Source organism: Pungitius pungitius, chromosome 5 (assembly GCF_949316345.1).
Source record: "Pungitius pungitius chromosome 5, fPunPun2.1, whole genome shotgun sequence".
NCBI classification, from domain to species: Eukaryota; Metazoa; Chordata; class Actinopteri; order Perciformes; family Gasterosteidae; genus Pungitius; species Pungitius pungitius.
Window position 1 is genome coordinate 444081 of NC_084904.1, and position 21207 is coordinate 465287.

The 21207-nt window shown below is 42.8% G+C and overlaps 1 protein-coding gene across 7 annotated transcripts in view; it reads right to left on the reverse strand.

Moving 5' to 3' along the window:
• The window catches only part of LOC119224776 (protein prune homolog 2-like), a 36042-nt gene that overhangs the window by 12052 nt on the left and 2783 nt on the right, over positions 1-21207 (reverse strand). For 6 of the 7 annotated variants that reach the window (XM_037482093.2, XM_037482091.2, XM_037482092.2 and 3 more), the window contains exons 2-12: positions 18968-19069; positions 18671-18873; positions 16730-16896; positions 15954-16061; positions 14697-14785; positions 7248-7397; positions 6493-6824; positions 2714-6340; positions 893-987; positions 465-683; positions 177-356 (exon numbers count right to left, since the gene is read on the reverse strand). In XM_037482093.2, coding sequence (XP_037337990.2) covers positions 177-356; positions 465-683; positions 893-987; positions 2714-6340; positions 6493-6824; positions 7248-7397; positions 14697-14785; positions 15954-16061; positions 16730-16896; positions 18671-18873; positions 18968-19069 — 5272 coding nt within the window. The remainder of the gene's footprint in view (positions 1-176; positions 357-464; positions 684-892; positions 988-2713; positions 6341-6492; positions 6825-7247; positions 7398-14696; positions 14786-15953; positions 16062-16729; positions 16897-18670; positions 18874-18967; positions 19070-21207) is intronic. The other variant, XM_037482088.2, reaches the window with a different exon arrangement.

Genomic DNA, 21207 nt, shown 5'->3' on the forward strand with positions numbered 1-21207 from the left:
GACTTATTGTTAGTTTAATGATTCATTTGAAATAAGGCAAAAAGCAGATGGTTAATGATGCAAACGAACATGGAATATCAAGAAAGAGTGAATCAGCAGATAACAAAAATGATCAAAAGCAATGAACCATACAGGAGAGACAGGTATGTAAGGATACATCCTTTGTATCTGCCTACCTCCATGAGAAATGACCCTTTTGTAGGACTCAATGCACTTCATGTCAATGCGATGCTCCTGCTCTCCAATCACCACACTTCTCCACAGCTTGTCTTCTCTGCGCTCCTCAGCTGCTCTGTGTCCTGCGACGGCGTCTCCTGATGCTGCTCCTCCTCCCAAATTAGACTTTTCTGACTCCCCTGTTTTTGCCATAAAGATTTGACAAGACAACATTAGAGCAGAGCTACATCTTACTGTACATTTTGTTCTCACTGTTCCATTGATTGAGATGCGACTGTGTGCCTGACCGTGTTGGTTGAAGTCCAATAAATCTCCCTCGTCAGGTGTGTCCAGCTCATCTACGCTGTCATCCAGGTCATCACCAGTATCCGCCCCATCTTCTGATTCCAGGGCATCTTCTGAGATGAGAGACCCCTCGCTGCGGTCCAGTGACACATTCATTGGTGGAGCTGCCAACTTTCTCCTTTGGTTGGATCCGCCTGACAGATCCGCAGAGGATGGTGGGTCTGGTCAAAGAGAGAAGGTTTTATTATTGTCTTGGTTAATTCTATTATCTTTTAAGAATAATTTGTCTTGTTTCTATAGATTAAGGACATCTGTGTTGTCCTTAATCTAGACCTCTCGTGAGAATTATCCGACTGCTAAAATCCTTCTCAAACCCATACCATTGAATACTGGATTTTATCAATTTCTATTTACATTGCTTTTGATTTACCTTCTATGTTATCAATCTTCTCAGCAGCTTCCTCACTGGGGGGCATCTTCATCATCATCATCCTCGCTGCACCGTCTCCCTGTTGGGAATGTCTACTTAGAGGCACAGAAACACAATAATGAGCAACAACATAAATCATCATCGCTATTGCCACGGCAACCATTGGCACAGCTACGCATAGTATTGGGCCAAACAAGCCAAAGACGACCATCTAAAGGGAAAAATAATCAAACTTTTCCCACTACATTGAATAAGTGTTTCAAATCCGTCCATTTGACTTTGGGCATAAAAGCTTACGGACGGAGAGCGACTCACTGCTTCGTTCCCAGGCTCCATGTGTGAGCTGAGGAAACAATGCGGAGCAGTGTTGCTCCCGCCCCCCAAACCAAAGCCCCTCTAACCGCCTCTGATCAACATAAGGCCTGCTAACAATAGAGGAAGCATTACAGAGACATGATTACAGAAACAAAGACGCTTACATGTTTTTCTTTTAAGAACAAATCTCTCGCCGAGGACACCAACCTTACCCTCACTTTGTCTTCCCCCGGCACATTAACACAATGAAGTCACATGACCAACTGATTATGAAAAGGTCTGTTGTGTATGCATGCAAACACACAGAGTAAAAGGGAGGGGGGTGTCGGGCATCCCAAAGAGGGGGGGGAGGTCATCCGAATTACAAAGTGGGGCTAAACAAGTACAAGCCTATGATGTCGCTGCTGAACATTGACCCCCCCACCCACACCCCACACCCCACACTGGCCACCAATTCCAGAACTTTTGATTGAGACAAAATACTAATCTTGGATAAGAGATGAGAGAAGTGAACTGGTGGTATACTGACTGGGACAAACTGGGCGACTCGTTGTACTGGGACAGATGATGCTTTGAAAGTCAACATCAATAATCATGCATTCATAAAATAGAGGAAAAAAACTAGTGCTTCACTTACAGTATATTTAAAACTATATATAAACATATAGTTGTATACTTTTCGCTAATGTAAAACTGAAGCTACAAGGCCAAACTTCATTGTCTGCTATATTAGAATTAGCTCTGCACACACCTGCACACAAGCTTGCACACATCCACACACACCCACACCTTGTGAGAGAGCTAGGAGCTGTTTCCATTAGCTGTGGTGGGGCTCCAGCTCTAATGAGGCAGGTAATGCATATTTAATGAGGCGTAAACAGATTTATAAACCTAAACACACAGGACCGCAGATCAAAGCTTGCTACCAAACAGATGAAATACACATACAAATGTTGTCTTTTCTCGCTCACACACACACACACACACACACACACACACACACACACACACACACACACACACACACACACACACACACACACACACACATGCTGCTCATGAGACTCAATTACTCAGGAGGGCTTTTTTCCCCGAAATTTCAAGCCTGTTCGACGATGATAATATTCCTCTGACAACCAAAAACAGAAAATTACGGGATGGTGATGGGAAGCGTGTTTGGTTCATGCATATGTATGCGTGTCACAGGAGGCTGGTCCATGGAGGCTGTTGTCCTCCTCTATTTTTGAGAGGCAATAGGTGGATCAAAATACAACTATTATACTAACTCGTTGAATTTAACCATAACACCAAAGGTAATATGTTTCATCAAATGTTTTAGCCAGCTGCTTGTGTTAGCCAGCTGCATACAGGAAGGACTTGAAGATGAGTACATTGTCTAATAAATCTATCGTTATATTATTCAACTGACTTTTGAATAACTGTAAATGTGACAGAAGACAAATTGCACAGGAGCTTAAGACACATGATTTTAGGAGGATTGCTTACCTTAAGAGGGTTGAATAGCTGTCTTGTGAAGACTGATGGCCCCCAATCTGTTGTTCAGTCGACCATTTATCATAACCAGCAGCCATTATAGGTTGTCCATAATAGTAATCCCCTGTATTCTGTAAGTATCCATCCCACTTTGGCCCAAGTATTTGTAAATGTAAATTGTGTTGTTGAAATGAAGAATCTTCCGTCAGTTGCTCAGTGAAACTTAGAAGATCAGAGGATCCTAACTGCTGCCTTTCCTCCCCGTCTCTTTGTATTTCTGAAGTCCATTTTGAATGGGAAGTGCGCTCTAAATCAGTTCCCTCCTCAAGCTCTTCCTCATCGTTCTTTTCTTCCATCAAATCTCCTGAAAACGGCAATCCAAGTTCTCTGTCAGCAGAAATAACAGAATCACTTAATGGGGTGCCAATGAAGGAGCTTGTGTGGGAGGCCGAGCTGTGGGTGAGTACAGGTGACTGTGGTTCAGATGTCATCGGCGCCTTCTGACTCGCTAACTGAACCTCCCAAACCCGAAGGTCACCCAAAGAGGTTGGGCATGGCGCAGGCGCCGAGGGCGATTGGCCACCCTCGTCTGAATCTTCCATCGAGATTTGTGAATGGACATAAACTTCCTCTCTGGTTTTCAGGAAATGATCTGACGGATATCTTAAGGATGGAGACACACTTCTGGCCACAGTGTTTGATTCATCCTCAAGGTTGACTTCGTTCACCTGTGTTTGACTGCCACCTGTTGGGCTTGAATGTGACTGTTGAAAAGTTTCGTAGTTATTTTTGGATTGGAGATGAGTGCATGGAACAGCTTGACTCTGCTCTGTAACGTTGCTTTGTGTGCTGTCAGAACATCTGATGATTTGGTTTTGCTTGCTTTCTGTGCTGCCATGGCGCTCTCTATCTTCTGCCCGGGCCTGGCTTTGCAGCACCGTGGCAGCGCAGGAAAGCATGCTAAGCGTCTCCATGGACTTTCTCGTAGCTTTTGAAGCCCTGTCAGCCTGTTTGGGCCGACCGTGCCGCTCCCTCTCCGTTTCTTTTACTGTGCCAGACACAATGATGTAATCCATTTCCAGGCCTGAGGATGAATCTCCATCAGAATTGGACCTGAGTTCGTCTCGACTGGCTGGCTGAAGGCTGTCGGGGCTGATCTTCAGCGTGTCTCTGTCCCCTCCGGAGCTGGAGTTGTGAGACATTGTTTCTGAGGTTTTGCAGAGCGCATTTCTAGTTCTTTCATCGCCGGGACCAGCTTGGCCTTCAGGAACAGGCACATCTTCATTCTGCGCCCCTGTCAACGGCAGGACAGGCTCATTGGAGACGGGGTCACCCCACTCAATGGGGCTTGGGGATAACGATTGGTCCGGCTGGATTTCAGTCTCACCAGCTGCTCGTAGACTTGAACCATGATTGGCTGAAGAGGTCCGAGTGACAGGAGAGCAGTCCACCAGAACAAATGGTGAATGATCACTGAGTTGCTCTGTCCAATCAGCTTCCTCTGAATGCTCTTCACCTTTCTTATTGTAATTTCTCTCAATTGAACTTGCGCCACCGGTGATCATGTGACCCACCTCACTACTTCCATCAAATAGGAACATCTGGTTGGTTGGCTGTTCTTTATCTAAAATGACTTCTTTGTCTTCAGTCTTTTCCAGAGGATCACCCCCCTGGTATTGATCGTGATCCTTGTCTATCTGAATTGGTTTTGTCAGAGCGAAAAAAGGGCTAAACTGCTCCTCTAGCTGAATCATGTGTGCTACCGGGCAAGCATACGTCTCAGGGGAGGATGTCAGACTCCAAGTACCAGCTCCTACATTGTCATATTCCGAAGTAGAGGCGACCATGCCGGGAACCGGTAGGCCCCCCATGTCGGTGCCCAGGTATGGGAGGTTCTCCTCTTCTAAATGGTCAGACGCCAAGTTCTGCAAGACGGACCGTTGGCTTTGAAAACTCTGGATGTCGTCGTCAACCATTTCTTCGCCATGTGTGCGACCCTCTGCCGCGTCTATGACGATTCTCACGTGGTGCTCATAACCTCCCCACCCTGCTTCTGGAGGCGTCTTTTCATGTACTTTGTTCATACCTATCTCCTCTCCTACGGGCTTTTCGTCCTCTACCGGTTTGCTTGCATGCGTCTCAAGAGAATCACTTACATCCATTGATCCCATTGGACTAAGCCCTTTTCCGTTTTCAGCTCTTTCGGGGCTTGTTAATGCGGAGGAGCTGTCTTCCTGGATGGTGGTGTTCCACATCACCATTCCACCATCAGGGAATTCTTGTGGACTTTCCACAGATGCTCCCGCCTCAAAATTGAGGTTCAGCCCACAGAAAGAACCCGAGTTCCCGGACAAGTTGTCGGGGGTTGTGAGAGGTGATAGACTGTCATCTCGGATTGTCGTGTTCCACATATCCAGTGATTCAGGGTAAGATGTGGTAGTTCCACTATCTGATTTGAGAAATCCCTTCTGAGCTGAGTATGTCCAGAAGTCGAGGAGCTCCATTTGTCCGTCTCCTTCTTTTCCATCTTCTCCGTCATCCTCTTCTTTCGATGTGTCTGGCGTTAAAGTGTTTATGATCGATCTCTTTCTCGACAACGAGGTTGTTCTTTCTTTCAGTTTCTTTATTCTAGCCGTACACTTTCCAGTTACGTCCTCCTCTGGTGGCGTCAATTGCAAATAAGCCAATGTAGCGGGGTTCCATTGATCCTTACATATTGAATCTGGGTTCCAGGTGTCACATGCTTTAGTTTGCTCAGTGATCAGACTAAGCTGGGGCTCTAGGGTCTTTGCCCTGTGGCGGATATTCTCTGACTTGAAGAGCTCTTCTCTGCTTTCTTGCTCCGTCATATGATGAGGTGACTCTTTCCCTCTGACCTCCTCCACAACATTTCCAGGGCTCTCCGATTCCTTGGTCCTATTCCAGCAATTATTATCACCTGACAACGATGCCCCTTGTGTGTCAAAGCCGAGCTCATCCCAGGTCTCCGACAGCGATGAGGAAACACTGTCCTTGTGCTGCAGGCCATTGATCCTCTCAACCACATCTTCTGGAAAGAACCCTGCCCCACAACAGCTGGGCGGACGACTACCTACCACACTGTTGACTGGGGTCGGAGGAACCACTGTTTCCATCATGTCGTTCACGTGGTGGTCGATTAGAGAATTGCTGCTGTCCAGCCTGCCCAGTGAATCGGGAGTAGAGAAGTCCAGCAAGCTCAGCTCCTCAAGTTCTGATAAGCCAGAGCCTCCTGCTTGTCGATCTTCTTCACCTCCTCTCACTCCACAATTGACGAATTCCCCTCTTGTTATGGCGTGATCACTGCTATGTAGTGGGTCAAAACTAAAAAGGTCAAAGTTTTCACTCTTGTTTCTGTCTGGCCAGTTCTTCCCCCTCTCAGGTGGAGCAGGAGGACAGAGGGCCGTCGATCCGAGAGGAGATGGGTTTCTCAGGAAGGTGGCAGGCGGCCCCCCTCCTGCAATGACTTCACCAGCCGAGCTGTCATCACTGAGGAACACTGAACTCTCCTTGGAGGAGCGGTCGCTGCGGATGGTGGTCAGACCACTATCGGGGCTCACGAGCTCCCCACAGGTACCAACTCCTGCACCTCTGGGGTCTTCTTCACCATTTGCCACCACCCTGTGTACGGAGATAGAACACAACCGTCAGTGTGTCGTGTCAATTGTTGCGTAAAGTCGGTAAGCGTGCCTAAATAATAATACATGTATTCAAGTTTAATTTGACTTTCACTGACACTGTTGAAACCCAATCAAAGGGAAGTATTGATTTACCGTGCTACGGGCACCGCATCTCCGCTGCCTCCCTCAGCTCTCTCTACGTCAGAGGTGTCCATGTCAGTGATACCAGATGACCCTTGGGAGAACTCAACGCTGCCTGCCACTCCCTCTGTGGAAGAGGTCCTCCTGCTGGGGTGGCAGGCTAATACAGAGCTCCGCCCGTCAACAAAGGTCTTGAGGAAGCCCTGTATCTCTTCTGTGAGCAGAGGAGGACTGCTCAGAGTTAAGCAGGTGTTCATGGGAATGTGGTAGACTTGGATCTCGTCCTTGACTTCCAGTTCGGCAGAAAGAAACCAGCTGAAAGATTCTTCCAACTCACTGCAGATCTGCAATGAAAGCCACTGCGTTGTAACATCTTATGTTTTCTATTTTTTACTTTGCAAAGCAATAGTTAATTTACTAAATGTTCTTATTTGTTTTCAAGTTGATAGCATTCTAATGTCTGTCCAGAATGTAATTTTTCATGCAACTTTATCAAGAAAGCAAATAAGTGCATTTCAATAATGTGTTTCTATTTCATTTTATGGATTTTCAGGGAAGTACAACTGACAAAATGGAAGGACTTTACATGAAACCTTTTGATCTCTATAATGAAAAAAAGATAAAATAATATCAAGAGATACAGGAACATTTTTAAATGAATGAGCGACATAAAATGCTTATTTCTAGTTCCAGAGTTATTCCTAGAGTTGTGTTTATGAAAGGCACTTTATCATATAGCTTTATTTATGGTCTTGCGTTCTATTTACCTGGTTTAGGAGATCTGTGTTGCTTGAGTAGACAGCCACCTGCTGGCGGGGATGATGAAGCGTGTCATTGATAGACGGCAGAAGGACCAGACCATCATAGCCATGGCGATGGCTGAATGACTTCAGCTCGTCCACATAACTATGCCAGTCCTGGGAAAGAGGTGTAAAAACAGACAAATAGGTAGAGAAACGGAACAAATAAGAGAAAAGGAGAGAAAGGAGAAAGGAATCAAGCTCTGAATTGTGTGATGCATATAACTGGAACTCTAACCCATTATATTATGAATGAACTTAATATGAAAAAAGCAGTTCTAACATTTTTTCTATAATCTATCGTAATTATCTCAAAGACATTTTCAAAGAAATGAATACTTCTAATGAAGCAAAGCCAGTCTTTGTGATTACAGTTGGAAAGAAAACTTTGTTAGACCCTTGCCTGTCATTGTGCATATGATTAGTTTTTTTTGTTAAAAGAAAAACTGGTTTCAAGTAAGCGTTCATCTGTAGCAATGAGAGACGAAGCTGTCAAGACGCACAGAGGGGCAGAGAGACACTTTGTGATTTATTGTTTGGAAATTAACTGTTTGCTCTTAAAACAGCCACCATGCACAGATTATGGTAATTCAGCGTCACGCACAAGGATTGATGAATTGAAAGTTGCATTAATTAATTGTTTTGCTTGTCAAGTCAACTTGCTTTTCTTTCTTTCTGAGATGATTAACAACAATGTTATGGCAACCGTCATTTGCAACCCAGTGTTACACATAAAGTGATACTTTTGAAAACATATTTACTTGATTAATCTAGATTTGCAGTGCGACTGTTTGCTTTGTGAAGTTGTCAAAATTGTTGTTGTGCTTATTTAAGTAGAACTTTCAAACAGAAGAGACTTTGTCGTTTTAGGAAAGCTAATTGAGGAGTTTGACATGTATACGTGTGTGTTTTTTTAAATTTAAATATACTTTTGTTCCTGTTGCCTTGTCCAAATACAATTTGATTCTGTCTGACTTTAAAAGTTTGCATTTTTTTTCAATGTGCTGTGTCCTACAGAGTGTGTAGTCCTTCTCTCCGCTTGAGTCTGAGTGTGTGTGTGTGTGAGTGTGTGTGTATTTGTAAGGGTCCGCTCAAAGTGATGGATGAGTGCTGCAGGCACTGTATCTGCCCAGACTGTGTCAATATTAACCTGTGAGGATGAGGGGGCTACAATAGTGCTCCCACTGCTCCTCCCTCCATCCCTTCATCCTTCTCTCTCTTCACAATATGGCTGCTGTCAGACTCAGGCCCATCAATCCTAACACACACACACACTTCAATGACACTGCAATTTTTCAAGCGCTGATATCCTGATGAGTGCAATGAAGCCTCCCAAGATTCGTTAAAACACACATATTCACTCACATAAGTGCAGAGACACTCATTAAAATACAAACCCTGACTTATGCAGATACACACATACATTTGCCCGCAGTCGTCTCAGTGTGTGAACAAACGTGCACCAGTATACACACGAGCTCTGGTAAAGCAATAGTCTTCAGCATTTACAGTACATTATCGAAGACATACTCAAATGATGGTGATACTTTAAAGCTACTACCCAACTGCGTGCACGTGCACACAAAACTGCACACACACACACACACACACACACACACACACACATTCTCACTCACACAGGCAGGGAAATATAGTCAGAAAAAGAGCAGAGTGCAAATCTGGGAGATAACACGCAGGGCGACAGTCTGTCTGCCATTTGGCTCTTGACTGAGTAAATTACTACTCATATTGCCTGCCCCCCCCCTCTTTCTGCCACCCCCAGATACACAGATTGCCTTTTCTTATAAATTACCAACATGTTAGCGATAAAAATCCACTTGCTATCAGTCTCCAAGAACCTAAGGATCCGGACAAAGAAACCTGTTTGTCATTTGTTGAGCTGAGATATAAAAACACAGTCCCTTGTTAAACATTTCACTGTGCTTGCTTTTGAATGACTTTAATTTGTATTTGTTGTAAAAGCAAAGACTGTTTGAAATATTCAAAGTGTAAAGCTTCAAAACAACATCAGAGAAAAGCACACGGTTACCTACAATGTAGATTTGTATTGAAAAAACTACCAAGCTACAGCTTAATTTGAAGTTTGTATTAAAAAAAGATAACTAGAACAAAATACATTTATAGAAGTTAAAGAAGTGTTTATAGTTTTCAACATAAAATACAGAAAAGCTGAATGAAATATTAAACTAAGAAAGAAAATCATGGATAAAATAACACTTGAGACAAACAAACATATGTTGTTACTGCTCAGATTGTACCCAAGTTTATTATCTTAAATCATGTTTTCTTATTTTACACAACACCTTTCCTGCCCTTACCTGTGTCTCTTGTCTGTGTTACAACACTTTGCAGCTTCATCTTTCTGGCTTCAAGAAGGCCCCAATCCACAGACACACACACACACACACACACACACACACACACACACACACTCCCTCCCTCTCTGTCTTTGGTTGTCTTTGCTCCACAGGTAGCAAGTCTTTAGCGGCTGCTCGCAGTTCTCCCAACCTGCCATCATTATGCACAATAGCCTTAGGTACCAAACTCAGGCCTCATAACTCACGCCCCGCGCGCGTAAATTCCCGTGCAAACACAGTCAAAGCAAAAACACATTTCCTGCTGTCGCCAACATCTTCGGCAGAGAATTAATCAAGCGTTCATCCATTTAGGCTCTTTGCATACCCTTTCCTTCAGAACACAGAACGCTAAGAGAGTTGCGAGTTCTTCTCAGGCGATCGTTTCGCCACCCTGATGAATCCATCAAGCAAGGTTTGATTTATACATCTGTCTGTGATCACAGCGGTACAGCTACAGCAAATGGGGTGGCAAGGAGCGAGCTGACACCACCCTGCTCAAATAAACACAAGCAAATGCACGCACACATGTGCAACATATACCGCTTGCCACACACACACACACACGCGCACACATGCACAGCCAAACTCACACACGCATGTGCTCACGAACCAACAGTCACGCGCTCTCACTCACACTTGTGTGCACACATTGCTTCAGTATTACTGCTTATGAAGTTTTTGGAGAGACAGAGGGAAAGGGGGAGGGGGTAAAAGTTTGCAGAGAAAGAAATGTCTTTCTATCGTTCTCCGCATGCTTCATTCACTCAGCGCTAAGTGCAGGGATTTTGGGGGCCAAGATGCAAACACTGAGTCTATAAATGTTTTGTTTTGGATATTTGTTTGCCCTTAAAGCCCAAGGAAGCCACGGGGGGAGGAGGACAAATATAGGAAGTGAAAGAACAATGTGAACTAGTTGGACTGCTTTTCAAAGCTTGGTTTAATTCTTATTATATTGTGGGTTGCAGCCAAACCAAACCAATTTAAAGCAAAATATATACTTTTATAGAGTTTAGTTTGGATGTATACAGATATAAAGCACTGCATCGCAAAGACACTGAACGGACCTAGGAAATGTGCATTTGTTCTTCTCTCAAGCCACGGATTAGCGGATGTTTACGCATTAGAATCAGGAGCGGCTTCAGCATCGTCTTCTTAATGGATAGTCTGACCAAGAAACTCACTGCGGAGCTCCAAAGAAAGAACCAGGAAGTCGCAGGGGAATAGAAAGACAGAGGGATGTAGGGGCGGGGCACCCCTGACTTCCTGGTCTTCAATCTTAGTCCCTGGGAGGCCCACCCTGCACCTGCTGTCTCCGAGTGCCTCTCATCAGAAAGGCATTTACCGAGTGCCGTGGCTGGGGGCCCCGTCATTAGCGAGCATAATTATTTGTGCAAGTGGCGTAGGGCAAAACTGGCCCCGCATAAACAAACAGAAGGGCCGGAGGACTGTGAACAAACAACACATTAGAGACGATCAACGTCGCAAAAATGAGATGTAAAGGTTACCTCAGACGGAGAGCTGGACACACAAACACAAGAACCCAAAGATCAAAACCAACAAATTTACAACCAAAGACATTACAGTAAGGAAAATGGGGAATTAGATCTTGTTGCAAGCAGATGCATTACACATAACCAGACTCACACTCACACAGAACAAAAGATCATTCATTTTGTTTACCACACAGAGAAAAGAAACACCATTAAAATCATCCGGATATGTTGGTGGAGCACTAGATCATATTTGCATATCACAGTGGAGGCTCCAACCAAAATGCTAACTTTTATTACTCTCCCACGGCCCCCGTCTCTAAAGTCTGAAACACCACTTAAAAATAGCTTTAAAAATACAGAACACAAACGAACTCCAAAACATATTGTAATACTTAGACGTCCATGTTAACATATGCTAAAAGCACATTATTCACATATTCATGACTGTGTGTGTGTGTGTGTTTGGCTGTGGGCTCCTGTCCTTCCCACAGTTCATCAACTCCACAGCACGACAACTCTTTATCCGACCAATGTTTCATCTCCCAGTGCTAATTACTGAGCCATGAAAACACACACAAACACACAAGAATATGTGGATAGCATGTTCATTCATTTGAGCTTCATACAAGTTTTACACAAAGCATTTCGTACAAGGAACTAAAGCTTCCAATTTCTCAGTCACCTGTCATTTACAGGTGATGCTGCGCATCAACTGAGGGCCCTTTAGCAACAATCTCCAGCCAATGCGGCTCTTCTGCAGCCTTCCACTGTCAACTAGGAACCAGTTGGTAAAAAAGTTGGCTGGACCACATGAAAGTAAATACCTCTAACACGTGTGGACTCAATACAATACAAAATAAAACAATACATTTTAAATCTATTTTAGGATATAAGTTTGCCATAGTATGAAAAACTCACACAAAAATACATATTAACAATTAAATAAATTAGTTTGATAGAAAAACTTTCTTTCCAAAGAAATCCTCGCAAAAATCTATCAGTATGACATTAACTTTGTTCCCTAGAGTTTTTATTTAGATTAAATTACACACGCTTCAAAGGGCAAATGTCCACTGCAACTCAAGACTTACAGTGTAAATTATAGCATGTCACTCTGTTATATATTCACATATGAATTGTGACAACAAGCCAAATTGTTTGTGAGACCACGGAAGAATTTGCAGATCTGGAACGGAAAGTATAAAAAAAACAATGAAAGAGAGTAATGTTTGAGCCTCGGACTGCTGCGGTACGGGAGTGTGCTCAGTATAGAAGGTACGTGCACTTTAAACTGAAAACCAACAAAACCTCATTCTTGTCTCACAGACTAACATGCGTGAACGCAACAATAATCACCATCTATTTTGATCTTTTATTATTACAGATATGGAACTAACTGCTTTCACAAAGTGTATACACTGTACACTATGCAACTTGGCCTCTGTCTATAAGCTGAATCATAAACAAGCATCATAGGATTCATACAATTATTGTGCACCATCATTCGGCACGCGCATTAAGGGAAACTTTTTAAATGTACATATGTAAACGTACGCAGCACGTTGTGTCATTGTGGATAAAATCTAACTATTGTTTAGGAACTGAAGGGGCTGGATTTTGAAGGAATGAAACTCCATTCATTACCACTTTTCTCTTCCGTAATAAAGGAGCACAGAGACTGACTAATGTCTATTTGTACAGTATAAATAGATTAGTCAGTCTATATGATGTGACCAAACAATCACACTTTTTTTCTTCTGCTAACTAGACAATCACAGCCAGATTTTCTCATACCTCAAGATCTAACTCTGTCCTCTTTAACTGTTGCCACACACACAGACACAGACACACACACAGAAACCAAAAACACACAACACATAAACCATTAAAGACTAATTGAATCTAATTTATTTAGTTTTCTGGAAAGAATCATTTAAGCCAGAAGTCCCTTCAATAAATGACTCTCTCGCACCGTTTTACTCTCTTTTCAAACACAATTAAAAGATGATATATATAAATATATACACACTGCAAATGACATGCATATAAGGAGTTCATTTTGGAGCCCGATCTCAGGTCATTAGTAACCCACCATGACGCTGTGGAGTTTGAGGGTCCGCTGGCGACACACAGGCCCCTGGCCATTTATTCTATATTAAGTCTCTAATGGGCCCCTCTCTCACTCTTTCTCCCCCCCTCTCTCTCCCTCTCGCTTTCTCTCACTCCTGACACACAGCATGCAGGCACAGCGATGGTAAAATATGCACAGAAAGTCCGGCGCGCACACACAGACAAAGTCATTCAAATGAATGGTTATTTATTCGCTAAACGAGGATCTGGGTGTTTAATGTTCCTTGGACGTTAGGTAGTTTTCTGGGGGAGGCAGAGCCATACCCCTACGGCTACAGACATCATTTATTTTACACATAGCCTAATACCGCACGCTAGGCAGCCGCTGAGTAAAATGGGCTTTGGAAGTGGAAAGGAGATATAAAATAAATAATGAATGATTTTTTTTGGGGAGACAGGGTAGGGGTGGTGATGGGAGGGGGTCGAACGCATTAGTAGCTGCAGAAGGGAGAAAAGCAAGGGGGTAAGCTTTAAGGCTTAAAGCACCTTCTGCGTGCGAGTGTGTGTTTGTGTGCCAGTGAGCGGGTTTGTGTGAGTGTGTGAGAGAAGACGGAGAATGACAGTGTGTGTGTGTGTGTGTGTGGGGGGGGGGGATGTTAGGTTATCAGTGGGCGGCAGGTGATCCCTGGGTGTGCGTGAGGCTCTCAGGCCTCCATCTGCATCTCATCCAAATGCAGAACATCACAACATCAGAGGGGCTCCTCTACTTGCATAACAGCACTTCCCCAAAATGACACAGCACCCGTGTGATGTATCCAGAACAACAAAGCCATCAAAAGTAACTTTTCTAAAATCAAAAATGTTTTATTCATTGAGCAGTTTTTGTCAAGAATGTATACATTATCCATTATTATACATTATTTTAAAAAAAAACCTTATCATGAGTTATCATGAGCTTATTTAAAAAAAAAAAAAAAAAGTATTTGTGGAGACCTTAAAATATATTATCAATATAATTATAATGTAATAATAATAATATTATTATTATTATAGTGGGTATATATTAGTTAATCAATATTCCTATGTTAGCACACAAGCATGCACACATTTAATTGTCATATCCGAAATTAGTTTTAAAATACATACTTTGAAAGGATTCCATTTCATTATTGCATGAAATGGAAACCTTTAAACTCTACTTAATACAGTTGTGAATTGTTTACAAATGTTATTGACATAGAAACGGGTCTTTGTGGGGGTTTGAACCTTCCCAGTTAACATGATTAGGCAACTGAGCGTCTTTATCGGGTTCTCTGCCATGCACAGATGCACCCGTAATTAGAGGAGGCCACATTCAGAAAGATCAAGCCAAAATTAAAAAGAAATAACAAATGATTGAATGTCATCGGTAAATTGGTTTATATTTATGTTTGAATTCCCTGAACAAAAAAAAAGACTGGAGATGTAAAACGTACCTCGTCATATGTGGGGAGTGAAGTGAGTGCTACGGTCATTCCTCCATCGGAAAATTCCTTCAGCTCCACAGTCAGCAGCTGCTCCAAGTCTACATCCAGTCAGCACACACAAAGAGACTCACAGTCATGTAAAAAACACACACAAACAGACTCACATCATGTGAAAAACACACACAAACAGACTCACAGTCATGTAAAAAACACACACAAACAGACTCACAGTCATGTAAAAAACACACACAAACAGACTCACATCATGTGAAAAACACACACAAACAGACTCACATCATGTGAAAAACACACACAAACAGACTCACATCATGTGAAAAACACACACAAACAGACTCACATCATGTGAAAAACACACACAAACAGACTCACATCATGTAAAAAACACACACAAACTGATACGAAACACACAGAAAAAAAACACAAGCATGAACCCATTTTCCAGAAGCGAGAGGTGATTGAAAGGATGTTGTGATCCAGGGATTTCTACAGAGCGTTTAAGGTCCATGTGACCTTGTGTAAGCAGTAGAGCACAGAGGGAGCTCACATCGTTAAACGTGTCCTCTTTTGCTGCTCAGCTTACTGACGATGTCTTGAATCAAAGTTATGCTGTCACTATTAAAGATGATGCAAACTGGTAAGACTTTAAATCAACTCAAATAATTTGATATTTCCAGTACTAGCTCAAAAGCAAGGACGTAAATAAAACAAGCTTTTCACAAATTTGCAATTGGATTTTAAATATTTTGTCATCTTACATCTACAATTACGGCTGTGATGCTCATGAATTAATTGAAGCTGCACAGCCACACAGGAATGAAAACTAATCCCCCCGATTAAAAGGCATAGTTGATCGTTTGAGATTTGACAACTACAGATGTTTCCTAAATACTAGTTTTCACATTAAAAAAGTACCTCAATTTTCAATTAACCAATTATAGCAAATACTACTAGTTTGAAAGTAGCTAAACTTTGTAGCTGGTGCAACTCAATTCAGTGCTACAATTATTTGAGTAATTTACACTCAATGGTGAACAATGGTTTATTAATTTTTCTGTAGAATAAAATGATTATGAGGATGATAGAGAACTGTACAAATATCTTTGTTATAAGGACAAACACGATGGTCCGTCTCTTAGGTCAAGAGGCAATCTATATAAACCCAGAGCGATGGGTTGAATGTCACTTCATCTAAACTACTCTGCCTGTTTAAATGTGCACATTGTAGCCTCTTCGCATCACGTTTACCTGCAGTGTCGTCACTGCAGTGCTCCAAGGACCTCATGAGCTCCTCCAGTTGTGCAGGCCGACGGCCATGTTTGACCCACAAACCTTCAGTCTGCAGCCGCAGGGCCTCTGTGGACACACAAGCACACAAATACACAGCGGTGTGTCTGGGAGGCCTATTCTGGCTCTCGTTAGTTTGAATTTGTTGAGTATAGGTTCAATAAATCCTTAATAGCCAATAAAAAATAGCATTTGTCCTTTTTCCTCATCCCAAGTTTATTTGAGGTTGGCTACTGGCCTTTTTTAGGAAGCAATGCACCTGAACATGCAACTTCTGAAGAGCTCTCACAAGGAACTTTGAGATCAGGACCATACATCACTCTCCTGCTCTAAACCTCACTTCTTCTCACTCCATCCACCTAAATGAACTTTTACAACCTCTACACGGCTGTTTCACACACACACACTCACAGTTTTGTCCTGTGATACGATCTCCCTCTTACTGTTTTCTTTATTACAATGGCCTTTTGTCCACATAAAACACGTATCGATATCTCTTTAATTTCTTGTTGTAACTTGAATTCTAAAGGTGATAAAACACAACTGCAGACTAAACTAACTAGATGAAGAACTCTGTGTGTCTTTCATCCCTCTTTCTTACTCACCCCCACCCCCCCTCATCTCTCGCGTTCGCCATCTCTCCCGGTGGGTGTTAAGCGAGTCATGTCAGGGGATTTGTGTGTGTCCTCCTTCATCGCCCCATTACTCCCCCTGGGGGGCACCTGCGCCTTCCTCACCTCCGAGAGTCTCCCCCAGCGCTGCTCCGATGTGCTCTGCTGCCTCTTGAAGAATCTCCCCAGCGACGGTCGTCACCGCAGACGATGCCCCATCATCCCCTGCGTCCTGCTGCCTGTCTTGATGGACCACGCGCAGGATGCTGGACTCCAGGGTGTGGTACTCGGAGCTAGGGAGAGTGAGAAGATGGTGGTGAAGGAGAGATATGGACAGCTGCAGGGGGAAGGAGCCACGATTGTGAGTCATTTGCATGAATACAATTTCCAATGGATTGTGAGGGATGAAATACACACGCAATCTCCTTTTTTGCTTGACTTTTGAGCCAGAAGCCCACGATGTTTGGATGTATTAGTGACCTCCATGTGTGCTTCAGTGTGTACACACAGTAACTAGTGTTCCCTTATTGACACATAGAACGTCACGTAACCCGCTTTCCAGGGTTCGAAATGACTTAGGACTCTTGGGGGGTCCCCTAAAATGTAACTATAAAAAATACTGAAGACTACCTTGCTACACTATATACTGCAGGCAAAATTATATTGACATATTTTATTTATTTGTTAACAACTTCATCAGGTTAGTGTTACCTGGGGTTGGAGAGAAGACCTACAGGGCACCCCTGCTTCTTTTTTTTTAGTTAGTGAAAAAAAAAGGAAACTATAGTGAGCTCAACATTAAATGAATTATTAATAATGTAATAACAATAACTTATAACAAAAACTTATTTCACCAGTAAATTACTGTTAAACGACAAAAACAATGGGAAAAGGGTATTTTACAACAACTTTGAATGCAGCACAAGGCTGGCGAGGCGAATTTCAAGTGAACGCAACATCTGTTTGTTTTTCAGACAACGGCAGCTACAGACTGTTCAGTGAAACACAGACACACTTTTACACCGTTTAGCTGTCAGTATTTTAACCGTGGTTGCTCCATTGACATATTTAAAATATATATATACTTCAGCTGCTAGCTAACGGTAGGCTAACACTGTCTAGTGTAGTGTTTACTAGCGTCCCGTGCGGCGCTGTTTCAGTTCCCTCTAACGTCCGTTTTCGGAGCATCAGGGAGAAGCGGGAGGCATTTAAGTGGCATCCGAAATCAGAGTTGCTATTCGGTCTGGTAGATAACGGCCGTTAAGACACCTGTACCGTATTAGCACCGGGTCTCGGACCCCCCCCCCCAAAAAAAACCTCTTCGGATCTACACGATTCACGTAGATGACATTTTCCCATTCAAAACTCACAGACTTGAATTAAGTCCTTGCTATCTTTCGTAATCACTGACTGGACAATTAGGTTAGTTTGCTAGCTTTGAATAACTAGTCTAGCTAACTGCTAACTGTCTGCTGTTAGCTGGCAGTTTGTTTGGCTTCATACACGTACAGCTAGCAAGAAACGTTGACAAACGCACTCTTCTAATCATCTAAGTTAATGCAACTTTTGAAATAGGAACACCAACTCCAAATAGTTTACTATAATAAGCAATTATTATGGAGATATAAACATAATCGAAGCACTTACGGGATTTTCATTAGGGTTCTTTAGATTTCACTCTTTGTGAGGCTTCGTTTTTGCCGCGTTCAGTAACCACGTGTCTGCGTCACAGACCACGACAACAACCTGTGACGCTATTGGCTGCCCTGATTGCTGCCCAATCGCGCTAGGAAATAAAGTCGTTTTTTGTTATAAATATAAAACGTCACTAAAGACCTATAATTACACAATCATTTTTAATGTTAAAAATATTTTTTCGGGGACCCCCCAAAATCTAAAAATAAATTCTTATGGGGGGTCCCCAATGGCTTATGGGGGGTCCGGGACCCCCCCCAGACCCCCCTCATTTCGAAACCTGCCGCTTTCAGCTAATAAGATATAAATATTTCCCATAGAGTTCTACGCACTGACCAGCTTTTTGTACCGTGACATGATGTGAGTGGTTACCTATCCAGCAGTCCATCTCTCAGTAGTGTAAGTGAGAATTTTCCGGTGTGATGAAGCTTCACAAGGTCCACGTCCTTTTTCCACAGCAGCGAGCTCTCACGAATTTTTACCCTCTGCAGATACTTTATCGTCTCCCCGGGCAACGCAGCGTCACATGGCCGGCGGCACAGCACAGGCACGCACACTCCACCTGAGGCTTCCTTCTGGGGGAGGGAAAAAAAAACCAACCACGCATCACCACGGCTGAACAACTACAACGATTCTGAATCAATAGGCATACGTTATATGTGATGTTACCTGGCTGAGGTGTAGTGCTATGCACAGTGTTGCAGCCACAGTGTCAACATCTGGCTCCGGTCCACCCAAAACCGCATGGATAGGATCCTCCAATGCATCCGTCTGCAAAGACAAACACAAGCATACAGGGATGTCGGTGGCTTCTTCATTACTTAATATGCCTGACACAGCATCATTCACTTAGTACTTTGTTTAACAACCTCAGGTAGCAGGTAACGCTACACCTGTGTGTGATAACTACAGCATTTTGAAACCAACAATTCACATTGATGATGAAATGGTACTGTGGGGTACGCGCCTGCTTGGAAGAGGATAATGTTTGACTAGAGGCAAAATCAGTTGTAACAGCAAGGCAAAGCTCTAAAATAGCGAGAGAAACATTTTCACTGCTAACTCACAGTTACAGGCTGCATCAGAGAGCTGATGACTTCCATTAATTTCACTAAACAATGCAGACAAACACTCCTCATTTAGGTTAAGTGGACATTAATGACAGATCTATTAAATAGATTAGGCATTCATCTCTGGTTGGAAAGGCATAAAATTAAGTTTCTACCACCATTTAGAGACTTTTATTACACTGTATTATGGCATTCCAGAATTGGTATGTAAATGAAGGTATTTACAGAGTTACATACATGGGGACACACATCCAAAAGTCAAGTGTCTGTGGATATTCAACATTTGTCTTTCTGAAGAAAAGAAAATCCAAACCAAAATAGAAACAAGCAACGACTTCCTCTTAATGACAAGCATCCTCATTCATTACACCTGCTGAAAGTGAAAGAGCGCAATTATTTTTGATAATTGAGATCGAAATCACTGAGTCATCCCCATTTTGCACTTGCACTGGGTGTTCTGTGACAATCTCTGATGTTTTATCTTGAACAGATTAGCTGACTCACCACAAGTACAAGACTGCAGCCTGCACCATTAATCAAGAGGCAAAATGTGGATACAATGAAAATCCTGTCTATCTGGGACTCATCTTAATGGGCTCGCATGCTCTGATGGGAGAGGACGATTTACAAAACAAAGACTGACAGGCACCCTTCACCATTTGTGTCTCCTGATACTTGTGCACAACCCAATATACATGAATGTGAATGGCTGAATACAAATCTGTGTTGTGCTTTGGAAAAGGGTCAGCCACAATGTAAATGTTTAACATTCATAGCATTGCTCTTATGACCCCCCATTAAGGGCAACCTTGATTTTATTTAATACTCCTGGTTTCTCCAAAATCACCATGAATCCCTAGCTCTTCCTTTTTTGAAATGTCAAATATACAATGGTCAGGTGATTTACGGGAGCTTAAGGAATAGAACATAAAAGCAGAGCTAATAATACATACAGAATGATGATGTTGTCTTGTTTCTGTTCATTAGGACTCAAATGGATAAATGAAATGAGGGGAGAAGAAATGAGAGACCACAGCAGAGGAAGGAAGGCGAGAGGTCAGAGGTGACTATTATACACCCACTGCTCCATAGAGTGAACCCAGTTTCTACTCTGAAAGGTGCACACTGTGCAAGCCCTCTCTCTGGAACGGACACTTATAATATATATCAAATCGAAACGCTTTATTGATCCCCGGAGGTAAATTTGTATACTGCTCCAATTCTAGAATAGAAACATGTAACATAAATAAACTATACAACAGATGAAGACAACAGAAGACCAAAATATGCAAATTATACAAAAATATAACGACACTAATATGAAATTGAAATGAGACAACAGGACGTGAAGATATGAGCCAAAGAGGTGGAAAGAGTGAAAAAGAAACTGTGTAGAGGAAAGAGGAGAAGGTGTGCAAAGGGGAGAACATGAGAGGGGGGGGGGGGGGCTGCAGCCAGTTGCTTCATTTAGGAGAAAAAGAGAAAGAGAATAAATCAATATAGCCAGTGAAAAGAAGCATGCATTAGCCGGAGAAAATGCCACTAAGTGTCTCTTCTACTGCAGCGCAAGGACGTAGCTGTGAGTGTGTGTGTGTGCGTGTGTGTGTGTGTGTGTGTGTGAGCACACAAGTATGCGTTAGCCATCCGATATCCTTCAATGCGAGTGCTCTCCCTCCGAGCTCCATCCTCATGTCCCAACACATTCAAGTTGTCTCCTCTCCTGCAATTTGTTTTTTAAGCCATATCAGCCAAGAAAGAGAATATTGACTCACTTGCAGTAATTGCTTCTTGCCTAAAAGCAGCAGAGCTTTCAAATACAACCTTTAAATATATTCAGAA